This window comes from Peromyscus maniculatus, chromosome 17 (assembly GCF_049852395.1).
Source record: "Peromyscus maniculatus bairdii isolate BWxNUB_F1_BW_parent chromosome 17, HU_Pman_BW_mat_3.1, whole genome shotgun sequence".
In the NCBI taxonomy this organism is placed as follows: Eukaryota; Metazoa; Chordata; class Mammalia; order Rodentia; family Cricetidae; genus Peromyscus; species Peromyscus maniculatus.
Genome location: NC_134868.1, coordinates 16,518,820 through 16,545,423, shown reverse-complemented (window position 1 = coordinate 16,545,423; position 26,604 = coordinate 16,518,820). Strand labels below are relative to the sequence as shown.

The 26,604-nt window shown below is 43.6% G+C and overlaps 2 protein-coding genes across 3 annotated transcripts in view; one reads left to right on the top strand and one right to left on the bottom strand.

Moving 5' to 3' along the window:
* The first annotated feature begins 5,053 nt into the window (after nucleotides 1-5,053).
* Nucleotides 5,054-8,527, top strand: Hmgb2 (high mobility group box 2). Its single transcript, XM_006970930.4, has 5 exons — nucleotides 5,054-5,916; nucleotides 6,538-6,714; nucleotides 7,138-7,283; nucleotides 7,365-7,539; nucleotides 8,000-8,527. Exons 2-5 carry the CDS (start codon nucleotides 6,565-6,567, stop codon nucleotides 8,156-8,158), a joined length of 630 nt encoding a protein of 209 aa, XP_006970992.3. The 5' UTR covers nucleotides 5,054-5,916; nucleotides 6,538-6,564; the 3' UTR covers nucleotides 8,159-8,527.
* An 8,894-nt stretch (nucleotides 8,528-17,421) lies between these two features.
* Nucleotides 17,422-26,604, bottom strand: part of Galnt7 (polypeptide N-acetylgalactosaminyltransferase 7) — a 128,022-nt gene continuing 118,839 nt past the window's right edge. For both annotated transcript variants that reach the window (XM_076553309.1, XM_076553308.1), the window contains exons 10-12: nucleotides 24,778-24,876; nucleotides 23,960-24,088; nucleotides 17,422-19,820 (exon numbers count right to left, since the gene is read on the bottom strand). In XM_076553309.1, coding sequence (XP_076409424.1) covers nucleotides 19,683-19,820; nucleotides 23,960-24,088; nucleotides 24,778-24,876 — 366 coding nt within the window. In that variant the 3' untranslated portion in view covers nucleotides 17,422-19,682. The remainder of the gene's footprint in view (nucleotides 19,821-23,959; nucleotides 24,089-24,777; nucleotides 24,877-26,604) is intronic.

Here is a 26,604-nt window from a genome sequence, read left to right as displayed (position 1 = left end):
CAATCCTTCCTCCCCCTCTTCTTTGGGGTTCCCTGAGCTCTGCCTAATGTTTGACAATGGCAGTGGGTCTCTGCATCTCCTTCCATCAGTTGCTAGATGAAGCCTTTCTGATGATGATTGGGCTAGGCACCAATCTACGAGTATAGCAGAATATCATTAGGAACCATTTTATTGACTTTTCTTGGGGGGAAGGCGCAGTCATGTTTGGCTCTATCAAGCCTCGGGTTCCTGGCCATCCAGGAGGTCAGGTCACGTGTGGGCCTCACTTTGGACCAGTCATTGGCCACTCCCACAAGTTCTGTGCCGCCATTATCTCAGCACACCTTGCAGGCAGGACAGATTGTAGATTGAAGGTTTTGTGGCTGGATTGATGTCCCAGTCCCAAACTGGAAGACTTGTCTGATTATAGAAGATGGCTGGTTCAGGTTTTGTATCCCTCCTCTCCCATTACTAGTAGTCTTTACTAGGGTCACGTTCGTAGATCCCAGGGAGTTTCCACTGTACTAGGTTTCCACATCGCCCCCAATTCCAGTAGTCTCTCCCAGTATTCTCTCCCTCCATCCTCCAACCTGATCCCTTCTGTTCCCACCCCCACCCACCCCAAGTCCACCCACACAATCCATTCTATTCTCCCTTCCCAGGGAGATCCATGCATCCCCGCCTTGACCATTTTGAATGCCCTGATCTACAAAAGGAAAAACAAGTCATTGGCTTTCTAAGAAACGGCTTTGTTGATATATAATTTACATAGTGTAAATTCCATCCATTTGGAAGTGTATGGTTCAATTACTTTTAGTAAATTTATAGTTAGGCAACCTTTACCATATAGTTGTAGAATACTTCCATTGCCTGAAAAAGCTTCACTGTCACTACCTCAGCCGCTCTTCTGCCTTCTGCACACTCGCTTTTATCTAGAAATGTCTTGTAGACAGAGTCATACAAAAGTTGTTTTTTGTGTCCGACCACTTTCACCTAGTGTGATGTTTCTCAGCTTTATCTTTGTTATATTAGTAGCTAGTATCGGTGTTTATTCCTTTTTATTTGATGAATGCATACTAGCACATGGATGTGTATTTTGGTTTATTTATGTACAGTTAGTGGACATTTGGATTGTCTCCTGTTTTGAGATATTGCTATTACAAACACTGCTGCCTTAAATATCTTATTTATTTGAGATGGGGCTTCATTATATAGTCCTGGCTGGCCTTGAACTCAGAGATCTGCCTGTCTGTCTGGCTTGTCTTTTTGTGGACACTGATTTTTATCTACTTTGGGTAGGTGCTAAGGTGTGTCTAAGCCTGAGAATCTGCCAGAATTTTCCAGTGACTATCCATTTTGAAGTCTCACAAATAATAGGGCTCTAATTTCTTCATGTGTTTTCCAATGCTATTACCTTTTAATATTATAATCATCTTAGTAGCAAGTGAGTGGTATCTACTGGGTTTTACTTTGCATTTCTGTAATAAGTAATAATGTTAAAATTTTTTTTGCATGTTTAATAATCATTAGTCACCTGGTTCTTAGCATAAACTAAGACTTGATATCCTATGTACAAGGGAATACATTTTTGTACATGCACATCCGTGTGTGTGTGTGTGTGTGTGTGTGTGTGTGTGTGTGTACATGTAACTAGCACTTCAAAGCATAAGGAATTTGGCTTATAATTTAATGCAAATTTTTACTTTCACCACTTTCTGAACAAAGACATTTGCAACACTTTATCTCTCATTCTTTTGCTGTTATTTTAATCCCACATTATAAAAACCCACAGGCCATGCTTAAAAAATAAAAATGTACATAATTATCCTTGTGTGTGTGTGTGTCTTTCTCTTCTCTTGGGGTCCTAGGATAATTTTCCTTAAGCAGGGTTGTTGGCAAATGAATCTTGGAGCTTCTGTTTGTCAACATTTTTATTTTGTTTTTTTTTTTTCTTTCTTTTTTTTTTTGGTTTTTCGAGACAGGGTTTCTCTGCGTAGCTTTGCGCCTTTCCTGGAGCTCACTTGGTAGCCCAGGCTGGCCTCGAACTCACAGAGATCCGCCTGCCTCTGCCTCCCGAGTGCTGGAATTAAAGTCGTGTGCCACCACCGCCCGGCCTGTTTTTGTTTTTTGAGACAGGGTCTCTATACATAGCCCTGGCTGTCCTGGAAGTCGATTTGTAGACCAAGTTAAGCTCAAATTTAGAGATCTGCCTGCCTCTGTCTCCTGAGTGCTGGGATTAAAGACTTGTGCCACCACAACTGGAAACATTTTTTTGTTTGTTTTATTTTTCAAAACAGGGTTTCTCTGTGTAGTTTTGGTGCCTGTCCTGGATCTCACTCTGTAGACCAGGCTGGCCTTGAACTCAGTGATTCACCCGGCTCTGCCTCCTGAGTGCTGGGATTAAAGGCTTGTGCCACCACCGCCCAACTGAAACATTTTTATGATGTAACAATTTTTTATTTGCAGTTCAGCCTCCAAATCAGTGACCTAAACACAAGTGAACATCAAAAGACTGGTTAATTAGAAATTGTATACGTAAATAAGTGGCTCACATCTTTTACCATTGTCCTTTGGAGTCACAGAAAAGGATGAACATAGTGAATCAATTTCTAAATTCTATGACCTCATTTATACCATGCCATAGACACGGCCGACTAACATGGAAAAAAATGTGCTTGCACCTCCCTCCTATTTTCTAGTGATTCCTTTGCTAAAGGATGAAGACTAAATTTCCGTGTAAGCCGCCAGTCTGGCTTCATCCTGTTCTGCCTTACGAGCCTGTGCTTCTGGATTTGTAATTGCTCTCCCCAAGTTCTTTCTTCCTTAGGCCTTCCCTTCCTCTGCTTAATAAATCCTTTCTACACAACGACTCCAATAGTGCTTTCCTTACATCTTCACTGTGGTTATGCTCTTGAGCAAATTTTATCATTATGTAGTTTATTTTTGTCTCTCTACACTAAACTTTTCTGAGAGCAACGATCACTCCTAAGCAAGGGCGGTGGTGGGGCACGCCTTTAATTCCAGCACTGGGGAGGCAGAGCCAGGCGGATCTCTGTGAGTTCGAGGCCAGCCTGGTCTACAGAGTGAGTTCCAGGAAAGGTGCAAAGCTACCCCGAAAAACCCTGTCTCAAAAAACAAAACAAAACAAAACAAAACAAAAGACCACTCCTAAATTCAATGAATGACACAATCTACCAACATTTCTTGAATACTTGCCCAACTTTTATATAAGTATAATCTGGGTAGTCCTTTAAAAGAAATACTAAGGCTGGGAGGCGGCGGCACACGCCTTTAGTCCCAGCACTCAGGTGGCAGAGCCAGGCAGATCTCTGTGAATTCGAGGCCAGCCTGGGCTACAGAGTGAGATCCAGGAAAGGCTCCAAAACTAAACAGAGAAACCCTGTCTCGAAAACGACAAGAAAAAAAAAAAAAAGAAACACTGGACCACATGATGGCTGATAATCTTGGTTGTCAACTTGACTACATCTGGAATTAATTAACCCCAAGTAGCTGGGTACACCTGTGAAGGATTTTTTTTCTTAATTAAATCATTTTAATCGGGAAGACTCACTTTTAACCGGGATCTTCTGAGGTGTAAGGATCTACCTATATATAATCTGAGCTACACCTTCTGCTAGCAGCTTATCTGAAGGACATGAAGGTTGTTCTCTTTGCCTGCTTGCTCTTGCTTTACCTAGCAAGTCCCTTCACTGGCATTAGAGGCTACTTCCTCGGGATTCTGCAGATATCGAAGACCAGCTGAGACATCCAGCTTCGAACAACTTCTTGTTACTTGGAACTTCCATTGGTAGACAGCCATTATTAGACTAATCGGACCACAGCCTGTAAGCTAGTCTAATAAATGCCCTATATAGAGATTCATTGTACCGATTCTCCTTCTCTAAAGAGCCACATAAAATTTTTGTTGTTGTTTTTCAAGAAAGGGTTTCTCTGTGCAGCTTTGGAGCCTGTCCTGGAACTCACAGAGACCCGCTTGCCTCTGCCTCCTGAGTGCTGGAATTAAAGGTGTGTGCCACCACGCCCAGGGAACAAAAACAGATCTAAAAGCGACCTCACTTTGCTATTTGAATAATATACTCAGGTTTGGTTAACTTATTTTTTTAATGCTTATAGAACAATTGCAACTGCCATCAGATGTAAGATTTCAGGTAGACACAACAATTTTGTAAAGCATTTTGACTACTAACTAAAATTCCGGAACCTGAGTCAGGCATGGCGGCCCACGCCTTTAATTCCCAGCGCTTGGGAAGCAGAGGCAGGCAGATCTCTGAGTTCGAGGCCAGTGTGGTCTTAGTGACTTGCGTGACAGGCACGGCTACACTGGTAAACCCTGTCTTTTTTTTTTTTTTCCTAATGCTTCAGGTCACTCACTGCTTTATTTTAACTGGGAGGGGGAAATCACCATAAAATCCACCCATTTTAGTATTAGTTGGATGGGTGTCAGAGAATTTATACAGTGGTGGAAACATCATCAAAACCCAATTTTAGAAGATTTCTATCACACACACACACACACACACACACACACACACCCAATTCTCTTTTTCTGTCTTAGAATTTTGCCTCTTCTAGAAATTCCCTATGGCACACGACATGTAGAGGGTAAACCCTGTCTCAAACAAACAAACAAACAAAAAGGGACCCTTAAAAACAGGAAGACATCCCCTCCACACCCTCCAGGAACTGGCACCTTGTTTTCATTGCGGTAAAACATAAAAACCACCCCGCCCCAGCCCACCCCACGCCCGTGACCGGCTCGCGGGCATCAGGTACATTGGCAATGCTGACCAATCTCCATCACCCGTTTCCGAGGAAAGCGCAGCTCCCACGCCTCATTTTTTTTTTTTTTTACTAAGACGGTCAAGAACCGCCGGTCCCGCAGCACGATCGAGAACGATCCTTATCAACGAACCAAGCAGCAGGGCAGCCCCAGCAAGTGCAAGGAGAAAGAAAGACATATTCAAACCCCGTGCAAACGGCGGTGTCACCCGCCGGCCAATAGGCGAGCGGGGAAGGCGAGCATCCCACGTCCGGAGCCCGGGTGCCCGGCCGCGACCACAGCGGGACCGACCGGTCCCCGGGGCGCGTCCCCGAGGCTCCCCCACCACCCCAACCCCGCCCCGCCATGCTCGGCTTCCACCCCGGCCGCGTCCAGGCTCCGCGGCTCCCAACCGTCTCCCCCCCCCCACCCCCGTTTTGTTTTGTTTTTTTTATTCTGTGAACTCATAGTTGGGCTCTCGGGGGGCCCCGGCTCTGTGACGACATTCCCCGCAGCAGCGGCGACGGCCCGAGGCGGCAGGCCCGGCGTCGTCGTCGTTCGTCACCTCAGCGCCGACGCAAGGCCGGCCGCCATCTTTGACACCTGAAGGAGTTGGCGCTAAAGCCGCCCGACCTAAGTTTTGAATCTGGCGGGGCCGTTTCCCTTCCCTCCTCCCCCTCCCCTCCCCGTCAGCCACGCCCCTGTTTACAGCCTCGGCCAATCATCGGCGGGCCCGCCATTTTTCAAACGCTTTTTCCCTGCCGCCAATCAGGGCCGAGCAGCCCATTCCTCCCTAGACCGGTTCCAACGGGTCTGGGAGTTAACGACCCTGGGCGACCGACCGAACCTGCTAGGCAGGAGGGGCCCGAGGGACGGACCGTCCCCTCGCCGGGCGCCGGCCAATCAGGAGCCTCAGGCCGCGGGTGGGCGGGGACCCCTCGTGGTTTGAATGAGCCCGACAGCCAACCAGCGAGGAGCGGGGGCGTGGCCTGCGCCCGGGCCGGTCAAGTTGCCGTGGCGCGGAGCAGTCTGCAAAACAAGAGGCTGCGGATTGCGTTAGCGAGAAACCAGTTCTCGCCGGCGCTTGGGGAAGGAAGTCTCTCCTCTCTCCCTGTCTCTCTCTCTCGTCGGGGCTCGGAGGGAAGCGCTCGCGCCAGGTAAGGGCCGCCCGGGAGCCCTCGGTCGGGCACGGCGGCCCGGGCCTGTCCGCGGAGCCGGGGACGTGTGTCGGGCCTCGGTCCCGGGCCCCGGCCCCGGCGGCTTCGGGGCGGGCGGCCTAGCTAGCGGACGGGCCGACTTTGGGGCGTGGGGGGGGGGCGCGGTGAAGGCCGGGGCCGGGACGGCGGAGGTCGGGCGTTCGGGGAAGCTTTCTTAAGAGACCCGGCCGCGGCTTTTCTTTTTCTTTAAACACGAAATGTGGGGCGTGAGGCCCGCGGCGTGGCAGGCGCGGGGCTTTTCCGTCAGGAGCGGCGCGCGGACGGACGGGCGGCTTTTCGGCCTCGGGGGCGGCGGCGGCGGCGGTGGGGGCCGCGGCGGGTCGGAGCCCGGCGGGGCGGGGGCGCGCGCCGGGGAGGAGGCGGGGAAGGGGGGGGCGCGGGACCGCGGGCTGGCGCTCGGGGCTGCGGGTTTGGGCGGGAAGCGGGGCGGAGGGGCGCGCTCCCCCCCCCCCACAACCCCCTCCACCGCCCCTCCTTCCCCACGGGCGGACTTCACCTCCCACCCCCACCGCGGGCCCGCGCCGCCACGCCACGCCACGGCTTTTTCTCTCCCCGCGGCAGGTTCGCCGCCGCCGCCGCGCCGTCAGCATGGGCAAGGGAGACCCCAACAAGCCGCGGGGCAAGATGTCCTCGTACGCCTTCTTCGTGCAGACGTGCCGGGAGGAGCACAAGAAGAAGCACCCGGACTCGTCGGTCAACTTCGCCGAGTTCTCCAAGAAGTGCTCCGAGAGATGGAAGGTGAGCCGCGGGGAGGGAGGGAGGGCGAGCGGGTGGGTGGGTGGGTGGGCGGGCGAGCGGGATTCCCACCCAGCCGAGGCTCTTATCCCTCCCCCCCCACTCCTGGGGGGGGGGGCTAGGGCGGGCGGGCAAACCAGGAAGTGCGGGCTTCCCTAGCCTGGTGACCGAGTTTAGGTAATGTAAAGACTGCCAAAGTGCAGCCTCCCCCCCCCCTCCCGTCCGTCCGTCCGTGAAAATGTATTTGTTGGGGTGGGACGGCTAAGAGCTGGAAGTGGTGCTGAGCTCGTCGCTTGCTTCTTGTCTGTTTGTGTGTCTGGGACCGCCAAGAGCGTAAAGTTTTGCCCCCTTTATTCGCTTTATATACTGATATGTATGGCCAAGAGCTTAAAAATGTGCCGGTTTACTCGGGTTCCTCTCCCCCAGACCATGTCTGCAAAGGAAAAGTCGAAGTTCGAAGATTTGGCCAAGAGCGACAAAGCTCGTTATGACAGGGAGATGAAGAATTATGTTCCTCCCAAAGGTGATAAGAAAGGAAAGAAAAAGGATCCTAATGCTCCAAAAAGACCGCCGTAAGTGGATCTCAAAACTAAGCAAACCGTCTCTCGCCTTTCCTCCCTTCTCCATTTGTTAACTCTATTGCTTCCTTTCAGGTCTGCCTTCTTCCTGTTTTGCTCTGAACATCGCCCAAAGATCAAAAGTGAACACCCAGGCCTGTCTATTGGAGATACTGCAAAAAAATTGGGTGAGATGTGGTCTGAACAGTCTGCCAAAGATAAACAACCCTATGAGCAGAAAGCAGCTAAACTAAAGGAGAAGTATGAAAAGGTATAGTGCCTTTTGACCTTTAAAAACTTACCGGGTGTACATGAGCTGCAGAAACTGGTTGTCAGTTATGAAACTTTAGCACTACAGACAAGATAAACTTTGTTTTGATTTAGTCTTTACAGCCCTTGTAAATTTTGCGTATCCACTCAAAGTTGTGTAAATCTGTTTTAGAGTGCCAACTATATTTTAGTTAGGTAGTTGTGTCTAAAAATGTAAGGTGGGATGGGAAGGGGTGATCTTACAAAATAGATGGGCATTGTCAGCAAAAGCACTCACACTGATCTAAGTAAGGCAGCTCGCCTTTTATCTGATTAAAAGGAACAAATGCTCTCAAATCTGTGATGGTCGCATTCCCAGCTAATAAGGTTATTGGTCAGTTTTATAGGTTGTTTACATTTCAGTGGTTTTTCACACTTGACCAGTGACACCGGATGCTGATCTTACTTTGACAATATTTCAGGATATTGCTGCATACCGTGCCAAGGGTAAAAGTGAAGTAGGAAAGAAGGGTCCTGGTAGGCCAACAGGCTCAAAGAAGAAGAATGAACCAGAAGATGAGGAAGAAGAGGAGGAGGAGGAAGACGAAGATGATGATGAGGAGGAGGAGGATGAAGAATAAATGGCTGTCATAAAATGTGTGGCGTGTATGTGCTCAGGCAATTATTTTGCTAAGAATGTGAAATTCAAGTGCAGCTCAACATTAGCTTCAGTATAAAAACTGTACAGATTTTTGTATAGCTGATGAGATTCTTTGTAGAGAAAATACTTTTTTTAAAAAAAGAGTTTGTAGCTTTTTCAGGGGCTACAACGTACAGTTAGATTTAAAGCTTTTGATGTTGAATGTTCCTAAATATTTAATGGTTTCTTTAATTTCTTATAGTAGCACAGCAAACTTAATAGGAATTTGTATTACCAGTAAATTTTTTTTTAGGATGTTGCATTTTGTTTTTTAAAAAAATTTGTAATAAAATAATGTATATTACTTGCATTGTGTTTGTATTCATATATTAATTTTCTCTTAAACAATTGGGGCCCTGTCAGTTCGTTTTCTGCAGTTAAGCTTTTGATCTTTTTTGCTGATTTCATTAGTTTCTCTGATTTTTCTTTTAGTGAACATAAGTTAGGGCATAATTATTAGCAACAGGTTAAAGCTAAGTGTTAGGGATATAAAGCTTTCAAACAGTTGAGTGATTGTGCTAATTACAAGTACAAAAATTATCCATTCAAATGTGTGTGTTCTTAACTTCAGGTGTTGGGTGATTTAGTATATTAAAATATTTTGGATAATGTATTAGATACTGAGGTGGGGTTTTAGTTATTTTGATTGTTTGAATGTTAGTGTGGATTTGAGGTGGATAGGTATCTTAGCTTGTACCAAAATTTAAAGTCCTGAAAGCAAGTTATGAAATGATTTGAATGAGGATGGGAAGAAGGCTCTGTCCTGGGCCAGCTACTACTTGCAAGTGTAAAGATGTTAAAAGTAGGTCATACCAGACTGGGTGTGGTGGTCACAGGTATATGTAATCCTAGTGTGGCAAGGTATGAGGCAGGAGGATTGGGAGTTAGGGCCTGCCCTGGTTGTGTATATAGGGAGATACCCTGAAAAGAAAATACTTCTGTGGTACAAAGTGTAAGGATTATAGTAAGCATGATTACATTCCTTTTCAGCTTTAGGTTCTCAAGACTAATAATCCTAGGAACAATCAAGAATGTGATATAATGGTGTGTGTATGTGTGTATACACCTCTGGTATGGTGTTATCAGTATTATACAAGTGAGAAGAGTTCTCACAGCAGCTGTTTTGTATGTGCATTGGTGTTTTGCCTGCATGTCTATGTGAGGGTGGCAGATCTTGGAGTTACAGATAGTTGTGAGCTGCCATGTGGGTGCTGGGAATTGAACTCAGATCCTCTGGAAGAGCAGTCAGTGCCCTTAACTGCTGAGCCATTTCTCCAGCCCCCCCTTTTTTTTTAAATTAATGTCTGCATACCCTTCCATTGAATAGGCTGTAATTTAACTAGTTCGCTAAAGTTTTTCCCTCTTAACAAGTACTGTTTTCACTATCGTAGCTCCCTGCCCCACTTTAAGAACATAGCTGTGGCTATTTTTTTGTTTTTTTGTTTTTTGAGACGGTCTCTCTGTGTAGCCCTGCCTTTCCTGGAACTCAGTCTGTAGCCCAGGCTGGCCTCGAACTCACGGAGATCCACCTGCCTCTTCCTCCCCAGTGCTGGGATTAAAGGCGTGCGCCGCCGCCACCCCCACCCGGCTGCTGTGGCTATTTTTAGTGTGAAAAAAAATCCTTTAAGGAATAGCTGGGCTAAAAGGTATAAATACATAGAATTTGCTACTTAGAATAATCTAAACTTTTTTTTTTTTGGCTTTTGGCAGTGCTGGAGATTGAACCAGGGCCTTAGGCATGTTAAGTGCTATACCCCTGGATTAACTTTAGATGGCATTTACTTAGTCTCTCACCCCCCAAATGTTAGAAGCTGCTCTCTGGGCTTTGTTAACTCAATATGAAGCCTGGAAAAACTGTTCTAAGTAGTGTAGTATGTCATAGCAACAGCTGTGTAGTACCTGTTCTGTCCATCAATATATAGTTCTCAAATTTCATAGTCTTTGTTACGTTTCATGTATAATTTTGAGAACTTTACTTTAAAAAAAAAAAAAAACACTTCAGGGTGTTTTCTTTGCTGTGACCTTTTGTTGTCTCATTGCCCTTAATTTTTTTTTTGTGTGTGTGTTTCCTTTGGTATCCTTATTTTAATTGTTTTTTAGGTTTGTTGATGTATACAATGTTCTGTCTGTATACCAGAAGAGGATACCAGATCTCATTATAGGTAGTTGTGAGCCACCATGTGGTTGCTGGGAATTGAACTTTGTACCTCTGGAAGAGCAGCCAGTGCTCTTAACCTCTGAGCCATCTCTCCAGCCCTGACATCCTCTTTTAATACACAGATTTATTTGAATATAGTCAAATGTGTAAATTTTGAAGCCTATCTCAGCCAAAGACTAAAAGCAGTTGTTATTTGGTTTATAAAAGAAAAAATGAATGCTGGGGAGATTGTTCATCAGGTAATAACACTTGCTGCCTAAGCCTAATGATCTAAGTTCAGTTTCCAGAATGAACTGAGAAAGTTGTTTCTGACCTCCACATGTGTCGTGGTCACTTGCAAAGATATTTTAAGTGTGCACATGGGTATGTGGGGGGGTGGCGGCAGGGAATGCTTGTTAGTGTCCACAATATAGTTGGTTTTCTTCTACCATGTGGAACCAAACTCCAGCTGTCAAGCATGGTTGACAATGAGCACCTTCCTGTGTCATCTCATTGGCCAAAAAAATAATTCTGGCCTGGCGGTGGTGGCACACCTTTAATCCTAGCACTCAGGAGGCCGAGGCTGGTGGATCTCTGAGTTTGAGGCCAGCCTGGTCTACAGAGTGAGATCCAGGACAGGCACCAAAGCAACATAGAGAAACTGTCTTGAAAAAAGAAAAAATCTGAGAGTATTACTATAAGTAGTAAATAAATACATCTTAAATCTGACTATCCAGCTGGGCCTGGTAGTACCTGCCTTTAAGCCTAGGCAGAGGCAAATGGATCTCTCTGAGTTTGTGGCCAGCCTGGTGTATAGAGCAAGTCCAGGAGAACAGAAAAACCCCATCTGGGGGGTGGGGGGAGGGTGGAAATCTGACTTACCATTATTTCATATGCCATGAAATGTTTTGCAAAATGTTCCTTTTTTTTTTTTTTTTTTTTTAATTTTTGTTTTTTGATACAGTTTTCGAACTCAAGAGATCCACCTGGCTCTGCCAGTGCTGGGATTAAAAGTGCACCACCACTGCCCGGCTATTTATTGTTTTTTTCAAGACTGGGTTTCCCTGTGTTAACAACCCTGGCCTGGAACTCACTTTGTAGACCAGGTTGGCTTCAAGTTAACAGAGATCTACTTGCCTCTGCCTTCTGATTAAAGGTGTGGGCCACCACGCCTGGCAAAACAGTTTTGTTTCTCGGAATAACGAGGAAAAAGGAACATAATTAGAAATTCAGGAATCTCTTATCACAATTAGTGGTGATACTGACAATTTTAAGGGAGAATAAAAAGCAATGGGTTTTCATATGAAAACTTCATGTACATACATCATTTGTACTTATTGGTCTTGCATACTGCCATCCCATAGGGACCAAACGAAAGGTCCTGATCCACCTTTTGTTTTTGCTTGTTTTAATTGGTTCCCCTTCAACTTGCATGTCACATGGACTGTTACTGATTCCTTTCTCATTGCATCTTCCTCCCTTTTCCAAATATTCTTCCTAGTTTTGTGTCTTAGACACACTAGATTCTGCATGTGAGAAACCAGGTGGCGGCTGTAGTTTTTGAAGACTTTGTTCTTCGACTGTCAAATTTAAACCCTAAGTTTTTCCCTCTTGTGGTCCCTGTGAGTGGACATTCCGGAGATTTTTTTTGGGAAAAGAGGTGGGGATAAGCGTCCCAAATGGGTGAAATTATATTATATACAAGTTAGCTGGCTTCTGAGGTGTTAAAATGTATTCTGATTGTTTACAGACTAAAAAGAAGTAAAGGAACTGTTAGAGCATTTCATAAAATTTATTTTTAAAAATGAAACAGTTTTTCTAGAAATGAGCTAGTTTTAGATTAGTTTTTCATGAGATTCCCAGTGGAGTTGCCATTTTAGAGATCGATTTGTTGGTTGATGGGAAATGCAAGGCACAGAGCTAGATGGGAACGGGCTGGAAGTGATGAAGTGTGAAGAAGGCCTGCACACTAACTCTTACTCAATATTGTGGTATCTGATGGGCAAAATGTTCTATGCATACTTGTAAACACAAATGTTAAGATAAATGGGGGGGCCATTATTTTTCACTTATTGGGTAGAAATGGTATAGAATTCATAGACCTCCCACATTTTCAAGTAGAATCAGAAATCTTAAATTTTAAAAGCTAAAATCAGAATTAAATGTTGGCATTCGCATTTTTGGGTCAGAGAAGACAGCCGTAGATAAGGTCCCATCCTTGGCAAGGGTCACCAATTTGCCACTTCTGTGATGGTTCTTATGCTGCAACAGAGGTAAAAGACATTTTCTGGGGGTTCAGTGAACCTCACACTTTATGCTCCTGGGCCTTGATCACATCTTGGTCAGCTTCAGCATGTTAGCACATCCATAGAATAGCACAATTAGAATGTTCACTTGAAAAGTGAAAAATCAGGGGCTGCAGAGATGGCTCAGCTGTTCAGAGCAATTACTGCTCTTGCAGGGGACCTGGTTCAACTCCCAGCACCCACATGCTGGCCCAAAGCTGTCTGTAACTCCAGCTCTAGGGGATCTGATGCCCTCTTCTGACTTCTTGGGCACCAGGAATGCATGTGGTGTATAGACATATGCAGAGAAACACCTATGTACATAAACTAAAAACAATAATTAGGAAAAAAATGTGAAAGATACCTTAGGTGCCCAGTAGTAGTGAATTTCAAACTGATTGACCAAATTTTAGAAGTGAAAATGGCCTTCTATCACCTATCCAGTCTCCTTTCCTCACTAAGACAGCGTCTCATTATGGAGTTCCGGCTGGCCTGGACACTAGACCAGCCTGGCTTCCAGTTCAAGAGACTGCCTGCCTCCTGAGTGATAGCATTAAAGGGGTGTGCCGCCATGCCCAGCCTGTAGTTAGGTTCTAGTTCAGGTTCACATATATGCGTTCTTTGATTTTCCACATTACCAATAAACAAGAGGTGGCTTATACAAAACAACCTGAGAACATGCAATACGAATATATAAAACCAAGATTGTAAAAGAAATTAAGCAGCAGAGAGGAGCTTAGCTTTGGGAAGAGCTCTGTTCTTCACTGGTTGGGTAACAGTAGGTAAGGCTTATAGCATAGCCTCTTGGTAAAATTTAACGCTTGGGCCACCGGTGGATGTGGAAAGATTAGAAGTTCAAAGTTATCTTGTACTATACAGTTTGAGGACAGTAACCAATAATATGGCATCCTGTGCAGAAGTTTTATCCTTAACTCCAACAGGAAACTCACCATGGACAAATGACTTCCTTTATATTTATATGTGTGCAACTTGATGCATATCTAAGTTACTTTTGATATTTATAAAATGTGCTGAGTAAAGTCCCTTAGGATTTGCTCCTGTCACTTAATATTGTATCACTAAAACTGATGACTAGTTCACTCATGCTCTTCATTGTATGACATTACATTATATGATTGTGTCAGCTGGGTGTGGTGGTGCACACCCTAAATCCCAATGCTTGGGAGGCAGAAGCAGGAGGATCTCAGTAACTGGAGGACAGCCTGGTCTACCCAGTGAGTTCCAGGACAGCCAGGGCTATATAGAGAGACCCTTCCTCGAAACAAAACAACAACAACAACAAAAAAAAAAAACCCAAAACATAATTATGTCATCTTTATCCACTCTACTAATAGGCATTTAGCCCTTTTTTCTTTCTGCTGCAATGGTGGACTCCTACTCTCTCTCTCAGCTCAGCAGGATCAGTAGTCTTGCTCTCCATTCTTCATCTCCCAGGTAGACAGACATGGTAAACATGGGGTTCACCTTGTTTCTCTCTCTCTTAAGATTTAAAATTTTTTATGTGCATTGATGTTTTGCCTGTATGTGTGAAGGTGCCAGATTCCCTGGAACTGGAGTTACAGGCAGCTGTGAGCTGCCATGTGAGTGCTGGAAATTGAACCCAAGTCCTATGGAAGGGCAGCCAGTGCTCTGAACCACTGAACTATCTCTCCAACCCCATTGTTTCTTCTTTTAAATAGTGCACTTTGCCTGCTGCAGTTCCTGACGACAGTCGCCTGTATATTTTGTCATTTTAAGGTTTTAAGGATAGCAGATTAAATGCAATACCAATCAGTACATCAAATTTTCTACTAAAAGTTTTATTTGGGGCACTTAATCCTTAATAAAGTTAGTGTCTACCATTATCACAAGTCCAAATGAGACTTCATTTAAACTACTACTGAAAGCCACATCTACACATGTTGTGTGGTTGGCCTGAAGCAGATGTAACAGTTTCTTCCCTATGGTAATCATTCAATGTGCTGTTGCTTTTTTTGTCTTTTCCAAACAGGGTTTCTGTGTATAGCCCTGGCTGTCCTGGAACTCAGTCTGTAAACCAGGCTGGCTTCAAACTCAGAGATCCTCTGTCTCCTGAGTGCTGGGATTAAAGGCGTGTGCCACCACTGCCTGGCTTCATGTGCATCTTCTTTGAACTTCGGGCTTCAACTCACTGGTAAACTATGGATCATAATATCAGAAACATAAAATATATATATATATATATATATATATATATATATATATATCCATTCACACATTGCTTTTATTGGGGTCTGCACTGTAGCAGTCTTTGAAAAGCAGAACTAATAACATTTATGTTAATGACCTTGATCATGTGCTGGGGATTTTATATAAGTACTTCAGGCATATTAATTCATTTAACCCTAATAATCCTAAAAAGCAAGCACTGTAAATGAGAAAACTGTGCTATAGAGCTGAAATCATTCACACAAGGTAATCTGTAGCGCAAGTTCAAACAGATAAACGCTGGACTCCACTATGTTATACTACCATTTAATAGAGCAGATTGTAACATCCTCCACTATAAAAATTAAGGAGCCCTCTGCTGCGGCTCTGCTCAAAGGGAGGCATCAGGCCTGAGTCACTTAAAAAAACAAAATCTACTAACCTGAGTTTCTCTGTGTAACAGTCCTGGCCGTCCTGGAACTTGATTTGTAGGCCAGGCTGGCCTAGAACTCAGAGATCATCTGCCTCTGCCTCCTGAGTGCTGGGATTGATGATTGGTGCCACCACCACCCAAATAACATTGCTTTATCTCATCTAGAGTAGCCTTTATTTAATCTCTAGTCTCAAGGATAGGGGTGCCCACAAACCATTTCAACTTCTGTCTGGTTCTTTATTTAGATTTATCCTTTTAAAGATGCATCCATGTGGAATAATTTTCCTGTACCCAAACTTTTGCCCATCTAGTATCTGATGGCCACGGTTTTTCACTGAATTTTATGTGGATTTCCTTGTTTGTTTGTTTTTTTAGACAGTATATAGCCCTGAATGTCCCAGAACACTCTATATAGACCAGGACACAATCATAAATCTGCATATGCCACCATGCCCTGCTTTTTTTTTTTTTTAAACCTTGACATTTACTTTATTTATATATGTATTTGCAAACAGGATTTCATGTAGACCAGGCTAGTCTGTAGATGACTTTGACTGTTGATCCTCCTGCCTCCTACTTAATAGGATTGTAAATATGCTGCAGCTGGCAAAACAATTGCTTAATTTGTCTTTCCGACTTATTGGCTTGTTTAGCTGCGCATGGGATCGATCCCAAGGCCTTGTGCATGCTAGGCAAGCTCTTTAACAAGCTACAGCCCCTGGCCTTATGTTTCCATGGTTGCATGGTTCGTTTCTCAAAGAGGGTCTTGCTGTATAACCCAAGCTGGCCCGGAACTCTCAATCTTCCGTCGCAGCCTCCTGAGTGCTGGGGATCCGCATGCAGTGTCTGCATGTGATCACAGACTATCAGCAGACTCTGCACCTGCCTCTGCAATCCTGCTCTTCAGATGTCACAACAGGCACTGTCCTCGACTGAGGAGACCTATGCCTACTCCACCCACTGGCTCATGACTCTATGGAGAAGAGGTCTCCTTTCATATACACCCCAGGTTACTAGAAACCTACAACCTCTCAGACACTGTCTCAGTCACCGGGTTAAAAGTAAACACTATGGCTTGAAAACAAAGAGGAAAGCGCCATATCGTTTCTACCAAGTCTGACTTGCCCATGAGGCTGTGTTCCCTGTGACATCACCATGACAAAAAATTGCTCATTTGGAGCTGTTGGAGGTTAGGCTCCTACTTCAGGATTTTGGCAATGTTCACACATTTTTATATTGATTTTTTTTTTCATTTATTTTACATACCTACCAGTTTCCTCTCCCTCTTCTCCTCCCGTCTCCCATTCATCCCCTTCCCCATCCACTCCTCCATCTCCAGCAACAAAGCATGGCACATCAAGTTGAGGCAGGACCAAGCTCCTCTCCCTGCATCAAGGCTGAACAAGGCAACCCAGCATGGGGCACAGGTTCCCAAAAGCCAGCTCAAGTGCCAGGGACAGGTCCTGATCCCACTGCTGGGAGCCCCACAAATAGACCAAGCTACACAGATGTCACATACATGCAGACGGCCTAGGTCGGTCCCTAGGCATTGGTCCAAAGTCCGTGAGGTCCCATGAGCTCAGAGTCCCGTCATATGTCCTGCTTTTGTATGAGGCCCATCCCCAATCATTTTCTGTTTAGAAATGAAAAATAGTCCAGAGTCCCCGTGAGACAGACAGTCTTTAAGTAGGCACTTACTTTGAGTGTTTACATCCATGTCATCTTTTGATAAAGTTGGTTTCGAAAAGTTCTATGGACTATTTCTAGTTTTATTTTGGTAGACTCCCAACCTCTTGGCTTCTTTCTGTTTGTTGATGTGTTGGTTTTGATTTAAAAATATTTTTGCTGTCAATTTCCTACTAGTAGATACTGCCAAGAAAGGTGCCCATTCCCGAGATTGTCCTTTACCATTAGCTACGTGACTTAACAAAGTGCTAGAGACAAGCAACCTGAAAGGCTGTACAAAGAAATCTTCATGTTCCTGTTCTACAGGTAGGTATCTATCACATACAGCAGAATTCTAAACACTCAGGCACACATTCCTCTAATGGCTATAGTTTGTATTATTTCAGCTACTGACCCTATATCCTGTGAATAAAAAGCCCGAGGTAATTGTTTAAGTGTGCAATTATATGTAGGAATGATTACAAGTACTGAAAAGCTACGGATTAAAATACAATATTTTATTTTTTCTCACCTAAAAAACAAGCAACCCAGAATTAAGATATACATAAGCTTCTCAAGTTTACCCTAATAAAATTTTGAGTATTTGTACAATTTCTACAGAAACATACAGTGTATCAAAATCTGCATAAATCAAATTTATAAAATGTGTAGAAATGCATAGTGATATTATCAACTTACAAAGCAAGGATATGGGGATTATTTCCAAAGCAGCCTAAAGTACAAAATAGTCATTATGGCGGCAGCTTCTGATGTTTTTTTGTGTGGTAAGGTTTCTGATTTCAATATATAGAATCATGTTCGTACAGTGTCCTAATGAATCGTACTAAAAACAATTTAATTTACCCATAAAATTACATGCACAGTTTGTGTGCAACCTTTCTTAGCCTATGCATAGATACAAGGTTATTATCTATTCAACATGGAAAATAGTGTTAATTTCAAACACAAGTAATTACCAATTCTCTTATTTTCCTTTTTATAGTTGATTTATTTGCAATTATATAAGCATATAAATGCATTTATTTTTAAATATCCCTAGAGATGAATGAAAGTTTAAATAGTTGATCACAGATCAGTAGCAAAATACAAACTGACAATTCAAAATTATAAATAAAACTCTGCTCAGGATGTTTAAGTTTTACTGTCCAAATCGGAGAACTAAGGGTTGGAAGAAAAAAAATTGTAGACTTTTCTTCTAAACAAATAAATGTAGGCTTTTTTTTTTCCTTTTTTAAGCTTTAATTAAAAATATTTCCTTCTGGCAGTAGTTTGTGAATTTCATTCATTGCAATGATATCATGATTATAAGATCAAAAATGCTTAATTTACCTGTCCCCAAATTATCACATTGCTTTTCTTTTTTGGCACTCAATGTAGACATTTTAATTTTTTTTGGGTAAGAGAAGACTTCTTAGAAATTAAAATCTGCGACATTTGGTTCTCTTAAAGTAGGTATTGTTTTAAATAAATGTTCAAATTAAATCATTTCATTGGTAAATTAAAAAAAAATTCCTAAAAAAGAAATTAAGGAACCCTACAGAACTAACACCTAACTTAACGGAACGTAGTTCACATTTGTTGATGATCTGTGTTCTTCAATGCTAATTTTCTTAAATTAAAAAACAATGTGCATGGAATTTCATTTGGATGAAGACAAGTGTCAGCTCATCTTGGTTTCACAGCTTAGGCTGTACCGCAGTTTTCTAAGGCTTTATAGCTAACAAGGGCTTCGGAATTCCTTCCTCAGAACCAACTTATTGTGTTGTTATTCTGCCCCTAACCCCCTTTTCAAGTTTCAAACTGAGAATTACTTCCGGTTTTCGAGAGTGACAGATACTGGGGGATGTAGATGCAAAATGTAGGTGGGCAGTTTTTCTTAGTAGGAAGACCCCTTTGCTAGCCTAGAAGTTGGTGTGAGCGAGGGCATTGAGAATACCAGCAGGCAAGGGAGTTAATGCCACAGAATCTTCAAGCTCTATGGAATGGCCTTGAGATGGTCCCCATTGATCTTCTTTCAGCCATACATCATTCAACTTCATAGTCAATGGCAGCCCAGAAATTCATTTCTGAGTGATAGAGGTATCCCCCATCCAGGTGACGGTCCATCCATTGTTACCACTGTATAAATTTCACTATAAGCTCTCAAAAAGTATACTGAGAAATGAAAGAGGCACTAAATGTGTTGAAATTCACCTTTCAAACAAGCAGCATGACTGAAGGAAGGCCACCTTGGCTACAGACCTGTGGCAGTGCTTCAGAAAGATGTGGAATTAAATAAAGACACAGCAGGTTGATAACCACCAAGTCACATACGAAAGTCTGGTTACTCCAACCTTTTTTTTTCAAGTGTGTTAAAAGAACAACAACAACAAGAACAACAAAAACCAAACTGCCTTTCAGACCCCTGAGTGTATTCCCAAAGAAGACAACATATGCTTTAACTCTGTTCTGAAAGCCGAGTTAAAGGCACAGATTACCAACGATCATCTTAAAACAAAAGAAAAACGATGTAAACATCTACAGAGTTTAAGGTAAAAGCAGTTTTGTAAACAGTAACTGCAGATGATAATGTTATTGTAAAAATCACAGTTTATCAACATCCTTCGAGCTGATCAGAGGTTCCAGGTTTGGAGCTGTACAGAATTAATAATAATGGTTGCAGCAGGTTCCAGGCGGGTTTCAGTCCTCTATAAACGTACTTGTCAGTAGGTAGATTGTTGGCTTCTTTTATCCATTTTTAAATACTGTGAATGTTATTCATTTCCCACTTCTGAGTCGTTTTACTGGAGTCACAGCTGGAGATGAAGACTTGATGCAGGACCTCTGACCGATCTAAGCACTTTCCTGAAGGAATGTGAGTAAACCTGTGCAGGTTCTGGAAAACATGAGGAGGGAAAGGAAGTTTGAAATTTGGACTTGGCTTTCCACAGAGGGCAATTCAAGCACACCGGACAAGCACACATTAGACCTTGAATGTCAGTTTTCTTAGCCCTCCCTTTATTACATCACCGTGTGCTGCTGGTATGTCAAGTTCAATACACACAAATCGAAGGTCAGTATCTTCCCCTCCAAACCTTTTCTTTGGTTCTTACTCCGGCTAAAGGCAATGCCAGCTTCCCAGTCCTCAGGAAATTATGCTTCTCCCTCATTCACTCCTATTCTATCAGTTCTCCATGGCTAATATTTTCAGTGCTCCGGCTTACGTTTCTACCGGCTTCTTTCCTACCTCCCAAGCTCTAATACAGTCCTCATCGTATGCTGTATATTTCTTCTATTCAGCTCGTAACTTTTCTAAGAAGGGTCCTCACACTATCCAAGACTGGGTGTGTTTAGCAAAACTTATTTTAAAAATGCAAAAGAATGAACTCCCTTTCCTTTGCACTATATCGACATTTGTTCTGTCGGAACAGAAGCCATGGGTGAAAGCATTCCAGTCCTCGCACCCGTCCAGCAGCCATGCACGACAAACTGTCAACAGTCCTACCCGTCACTGCCATGGACTCAGCTCCAGCAAGTCCCACTTTCATGTAAGGATGCCCACAATGAAGGTGTGGGGAGGCGGTTCGAGACAGGGCTTCTCTGTGCAGCCCTTGGCTGTTCTGGAACTCGCTCTCTAAACCAGGAAGGCCTCCAACTCACAGAGATCCGCCTGCCTCTGCCTCTCAAGTGCGAGGATTAAAGCGTGCGCCACCACTGCCTGTCAAAGCTTACTGATCTTTAATTATACTTGACCCTCCTGCATCCTTTAAGAAACATCGAGAGGAAATAGACAATGCATTGAAGTACTTCCACGTGGTAGAGCACAGTGGGATCTTGAGGAGGCACACGAGAAAGGAATGCCTGCCCACTCTTTCATACCCTGTCATTTTTACTCAATTCAACAAACTATGATGATTCAAACTTGGATAATATCTGTCACCATAAGAAAAATAACAACAAAAATTCCCAAACAAAGAAAAAAAATACTTGACAGTGTTGGTTCTAGTTCTCAAGCAAAAATCAGAATGTTGAGAAACTTTCTACTACTACGAAGACTTGACACAATTTAAAGACTTCTCCAATGAAACACTCCTTACATTCCTGATTTTCTGCATGTTGTACAATGGAACATGTCAGCATTTGGGAGATCTTTGTGACTTAGTGAACAGTATTAACTTAGTAATAGTTTAACATAATTTGAAAGATAACAAGGTTATAAATTCTTCCAATTTTATTTCAAATTCCAGAAATATTTTTAGTAATAGCCTATATGGAAGCTGTTTGGGGGCAGCGTTGGTATCTTTCTATTCACCACTTGCCGGGTGGTGGTGGCTCACACCTTTAGTCTCAGCACTCAGGAGGCAGAGGCAGGTGGATCTCTGTGAGTTCCAGGCCAGCCTGGGCTACAAAGAGAGTTCCAGGACAGCCAGGACTGTTACACAGAGAAACCCTGTCTTAAAACAAACCAAAACCAAAACCAAAAAACTTCACACCCTTCCCACGTCTGCCTCACAAGGTTTGGGATCTTTTGGGGTCACAGTCTAGCACAGCAGTACTGAGTTTCAATAATTCTGACGCGTTAAGGGGGGATGGGGAAGCCAGAAAGTCTGAGAGCTCTGTTCAATCTTCTCATCAACCTATATGTCACAACCTTCTCCGAATAATTTTCCTAAAAGTATCCAATGTTTCCTATGGCTACTTAGAAGAAACGTCAGTTCCAATCAGGAGTAACCTAAATTCGGTTCTCAGGGATTTCTGCACATCTTCACGCTGGATCTCTTGTTTAGTTAGTTTTTCTCTATGAAAACTCATCAGAAACAATTACATTCTTGTCTTTTTTCCTTTCTGATAGCGTTTTGCTTATTTTTTTAACTTCGGTTTTTCTTCTCTACATTATAGAATAGCACGTTTTAGATATTTTCCACATGCTCATATAGTCTGTCACATCTCTGGGCCCTAGTGGAGTGATGCACAAATGTGTCTTTAAAAAAGTCTAAAACACACGGGGCGGTGGTGGCACATGCCTTTAATCCCAGCACTCAGGAGATAGAGCAGGTGAATCTCTGTGAGTTTGAGGCCAGCCTGGTCCACAGAATGAGATCCAGGACAGGCTCCAAAACTACACAGAGAAACCCTGTCTCAAACTGCACCCCGCCTCCCAAAAAAACCCAAAAAACTAAAGCACACAGATTCTATTTTTTTTTTTTTTTAATTTGAGGGTTGGTACTGAGTATTAAATTTATTACTATGGCCGGGCGATGGTGGCGCACGCCTTTAATCCCAGCACTCAGGAGGCAGAGCCAGGTGGATCTCTGTGAGTTCGAGGCCAGCCTGGGCTACCAAGTGAGCTCCAGGAAAGGCGCAAAGCTACACAGAGAAACCCTGTCTCGGAAAAAAAAAAAAAAAAAAAAAAATTATTACTATGTTATATCTCTGAGTTCTATCCCCAGCCGACATCCATTCTTTTGAGGGCAGGGTCTCTCTATGTAGTCCAGGCTGGCCTTGAACTCACAATCCTGCGTCAGCCTCCAGAAAACCACTCAACTTCTTGACGGTAGTTTTGATCTGCTGGACTCTTTTATACTTTAAAACCTGCTGCTCTCACAGTCCCTACCATTTACTGCTCTTCATTTTTACTTGTGAAAATAAACACTATTTATCTGTCAGGATTTATTAATCCTGTTAATAACAAGTTGTCCTTTCCAACTTGTTCCTAAAAAAAAAAAAAAAAAAATCAGGCCGTGTGAGCTGACTTTGTTTCAAAGCCTCAAGACCTGAGTTCAATCCCTGAGGCCCACTTAAAGGTGGAGGGAGAGAAGCAATTCCACGAAGTTGTCCTCTGATGGCTACATGCCTGTCATAAGTTGTGAGTGTTCCTTTCCTCACATGTATCACACATGCTATACAAGTAAGAACAACAAATAAAATAAAATTCAGCAGCTAGCATGTTCGGTAATTATCCGTGAAAGACGGCGCCCAGGAATATTACTCCATAAAGAACAATGCCTTCCCAACAGGAGTGGGAGAGCAAACATTAGATGACTAGAACGGAGGGCGTCTCTGGGTCCTTCCAGTTTCAAAAGGCTTTGCTAATGTTGTAGTTCATAACGACATAACCTGATTTATCCAAGTGTTCACTTTGAAAAGTTATACGTTCCTGAGCGTGCGAACACGTGACTCTTGTGCTCTCTCGGGCTCTTCTCCTTTTGGTCTATCTTGTCCAAACAGGCTTTGATGTGATAGGGTTGTATTTGATTATTATCCCTTAGAAGCCTGTTTGTTTTCTAACAAGAGACAGAAAAGGAGTAGATCTGGATGGGAGGGGAGGTGGAGAGGAACTGGGAAGGGTGGAGGGAGGGGAAACTAATCAGAATATATTATGTGAGGGGGGAACATCTATTTTCAAAGGAAAAAAAAAAGAAAATCATACATTAGTCCATTAATGTGTTTGAATCTTGCCAGAAAGCTTTACATACGCACAACCGAAGCAAAAAAGCAGCCCAAGAGTCAGCAGGGTCACAGGAATAAACCAGGCCTTTAAAACAAGCGGTTACCAGAGGACAAGGAAGCAGGAAGGCCCAGGTCCAATTCTCATTTGCCTGTCTCTACTGCCACCTGCCGGACAGCAGGAGTCAACCCCTGTCTTTTTTAAGTGATCTAAGAATACTGCTGATATTTTGGTGACTGACTCATTTACATTTTTAACACTAGATTTAGATCTGAAAACAACGGTAGTCACTGGCTCCTGGAACACTGGCATGCCCGAGTTTCTGAAATCAGCGCCGACCCTCCATGCCCACTGCCGTGGTCTCACTGCGTGATGACATTGCTCCGAGAGAATGTGAGTGAGGATGCCTCATTATAGAACGTGACTCACCCAGAGCCCAAGCAAACCTGCACAAATAACTAACGCAGAAAATCCAAGTCACGAGCATGAACATTTGGTCTTTTTAGCCATCTAAATCCGACAAGTGATTCGTTACTGCCCTCCGATGGGGCAGCATACACTCTCCCAGGAGCTGGAGCACAGCGTACCTTGAAGTACTGCCACTCCTTAAATTCATTGAGGTTGCAGTGTGTGATCATGACCTTAGATCCGTCCGGCCCCTTTGTCAAACACTGGTCGTACTGCATGAGCTGATTTGCCTCGTTGATTCGGAAAAGCTATCGAACAAACAAACAGAATAAAGATAACTTTCTCCCCGATGCATGTTTTACAAGAGGAAAGAAGCTTAACTCCTATAATTAAACTGAATAACTTACTTAGCGTTCTATAATTTTTGGGCATGTTGGGAACTGTTAGTCTGCAGACAAGAACTATACTTAAGTTTGAAATTAGTGAAGACCTCTATTAACACTTTAATTACATTCTTTATTCTTTAGCCTCCAATACACAGAGAGGGTAATTAACACAGATTTATCAGGTACCAACAATAAGAAAATTAAAAATTATAAGTATACCTAATAGTGTTTCACAACTGAAATTAGACACATGAAAAATATCTATATAAGGAAGCAAGAAAATATATGTGTAAAATATACAGTACTGGCAGTAGTACCCTGGTTTATTATGGAAAAGTGTGACTTACCATAGAGATCAGCTTACTTAGTCATGACTAATGTATGTTCCCATATGAATCTATTATTACTTCAATGCAGACATTTCTCCACTCTTCTGTGGAAACCAACACTGCCAATAGCCCTTATTTAAGTGAAATGCTTTAGCAGTCAGATTTTACTGAATGTTTTTAATTTACCAGACAAAATTAATAAAGAACCAAACTAAACCCTCTCTGTCTGTGATCAAGTCTGGTGGCTCTCAGGGCTGACCGTCCTGGGAGAAGGAGACTTACCTGGTTCCCGCCCATCCTGTGGCAGGGTCCTAGTTCAACAAAGCCTCCGTTCGTTTTCCCCATGCTATCAATGCAGTATGCAGTCTCCAGGCCTCGGATCTAAAGGTACGGAGAGACCGACATAGAGGAAACAGTATGGTTTGTAATAAACGAGGACCAGAGCAAAAGATTCAATTTCAATATACAAGTCACAGAGAGAGTTCCTGTTGCGGTCGGTGCCAGGCTGTCCCGGGAATCACCATCCTTTAAGCATGTTTTACCAAGAACACCACCACCACCACCACCACCACCACCACCATTGTCATCATCATCATCAACCTCATCCTCATCCTCATCCTCATCTTCAAATTCATGAGCTGAAGCCAAAGCTGAAGTGAGCTCATTCCACTTGAGGGCACTAGCCCATACTGTGCTAGAAAATACCACAGAAGAAACAAAATCCAAGTGACCCTAAGAAAAATGTCAGGAGCAGTGTTCATGTGAATGATATGTAAATAGAGGAAAGCTATGCAACGGCCCTGGGGACAGACCCTGCGTCCCGTGTCCTCCTCTCAGTGGCTATGTGGCACTTTTGTGGTAGCTGCCTCAAGGCTTCTCAGTACAAAGGCCATGGCACATGGGCCCTGGAGTGTGGCTCTCTTCTAACTACCAATAACAGAAGCAAAGGCAAACACAGGTTTCCAAGTTCGGAATGCAATTTTGTGCTAGAACAACTACTTTCAGAAGAAGTGTGTATTCATCTCAATTACAGACCGCTGCAGTATTTGGATAAAGTGCTTGATTCTGTAGATACGGATGAGAGCTTTTGAATACAAGGAGATGTGCAAGTCATGGTTGTCAAGACCATCCAAAAATGGGGGGCAAGCGGGTGTTGGTCAGTGGAAGAGATGACTGTGCAGATGGAGCAGCTCAGACTTGCCAGGAGACAGCTTTTAGATAGGGATGTACACTGAAGGGGAAATGCCAGAACTGGACAAATTCCTCTGAAGACGTATTTAGAAGAGAAATGGTAAAAGGAGGGGGGAAACCCCTCATTAATCCATTCATTCCTGCATACATGTGTCTATTCACCCCTGAAATACCAAGGTGGGTACCTACCACGGGCAGGCATGTCATAGTCTCTGCTATGTAAGTGAACAAAATAAACACACCTGCTTCAGTGAACTCACATTCTACAGCAAAAGAAAGGCAGAAAGGAAGCAAAACATGTAATGGACAAATGAGATACCTACTCTGTTAGTAACACAGGCCACAGAGGGGAAAAAAGGAAAACAAGAACGCCGAGGAAGGGGCTTTCTGTGGGATGTTCTGTGTGTCCTGTGGGAGCCCGTTCTCGGGTTCCTCGTGGCTTTACCCAGCAGGTCCGCATAGAGGATGATTAGGACCATGGGCCTGAGTGCAGGTGTCTGAGATGGTCTGCACTTGGCTGTGCTGGGGGATGGTCTGTATGTCAAGTTGCTCTGATTGGTCAATAAATAAAACCTGATTGCTGTGGCTAGGCAGGAAGTATAGGTGGGACTAACAGAGAGGAGAAATAAAAGAACAGGACTCACTGCCAGCCGCCCACCAGGACAAGCAGCATGTGTGAAGATGCCGGTAAGCCACGAGCCATGTGGCAGGGTATGGATTTGTGGAAATGGATTAATTTAAGATATAAGAACAGTTAGCAAGAAGCCTGCCACGGCCATACAGTTTGTAAGCAATATAAGTCTCTGTGTTTACTTGGTTGGGTCTGAGCGGCTGTGGGACTGTCGGATGAGAGAGATTTGTCCTGACTGTGGGCCAGGCAGGAAAACTTGAGTCACAGGGGCTAGGGAGTGGAGGGTG

Coding starts and splice junctions, on each gene's coding strand:
- Hmgb2 (XM_006970930.4), top strand. CDS start 6,565: ATGGGCAAGGGAGACCCCAACAAGCCGCGGGGCAAGATGTCCTCGTAC. Junction 6,715..7,137: donor AGTGCTCCGAGAGATGGAAG/GTGAGCCGCGGG, acceptor CCTCTCCCCCAG/ACCATGTCTGCAAAGGAAAA. Junction 7,284..7,364: donor AATGCTCCAAAAAGACCGCC/GTAAGTGGATCT, acceptor GCTTCCTTTCAG/GTCTGCCTTCTTCCTGTTTT.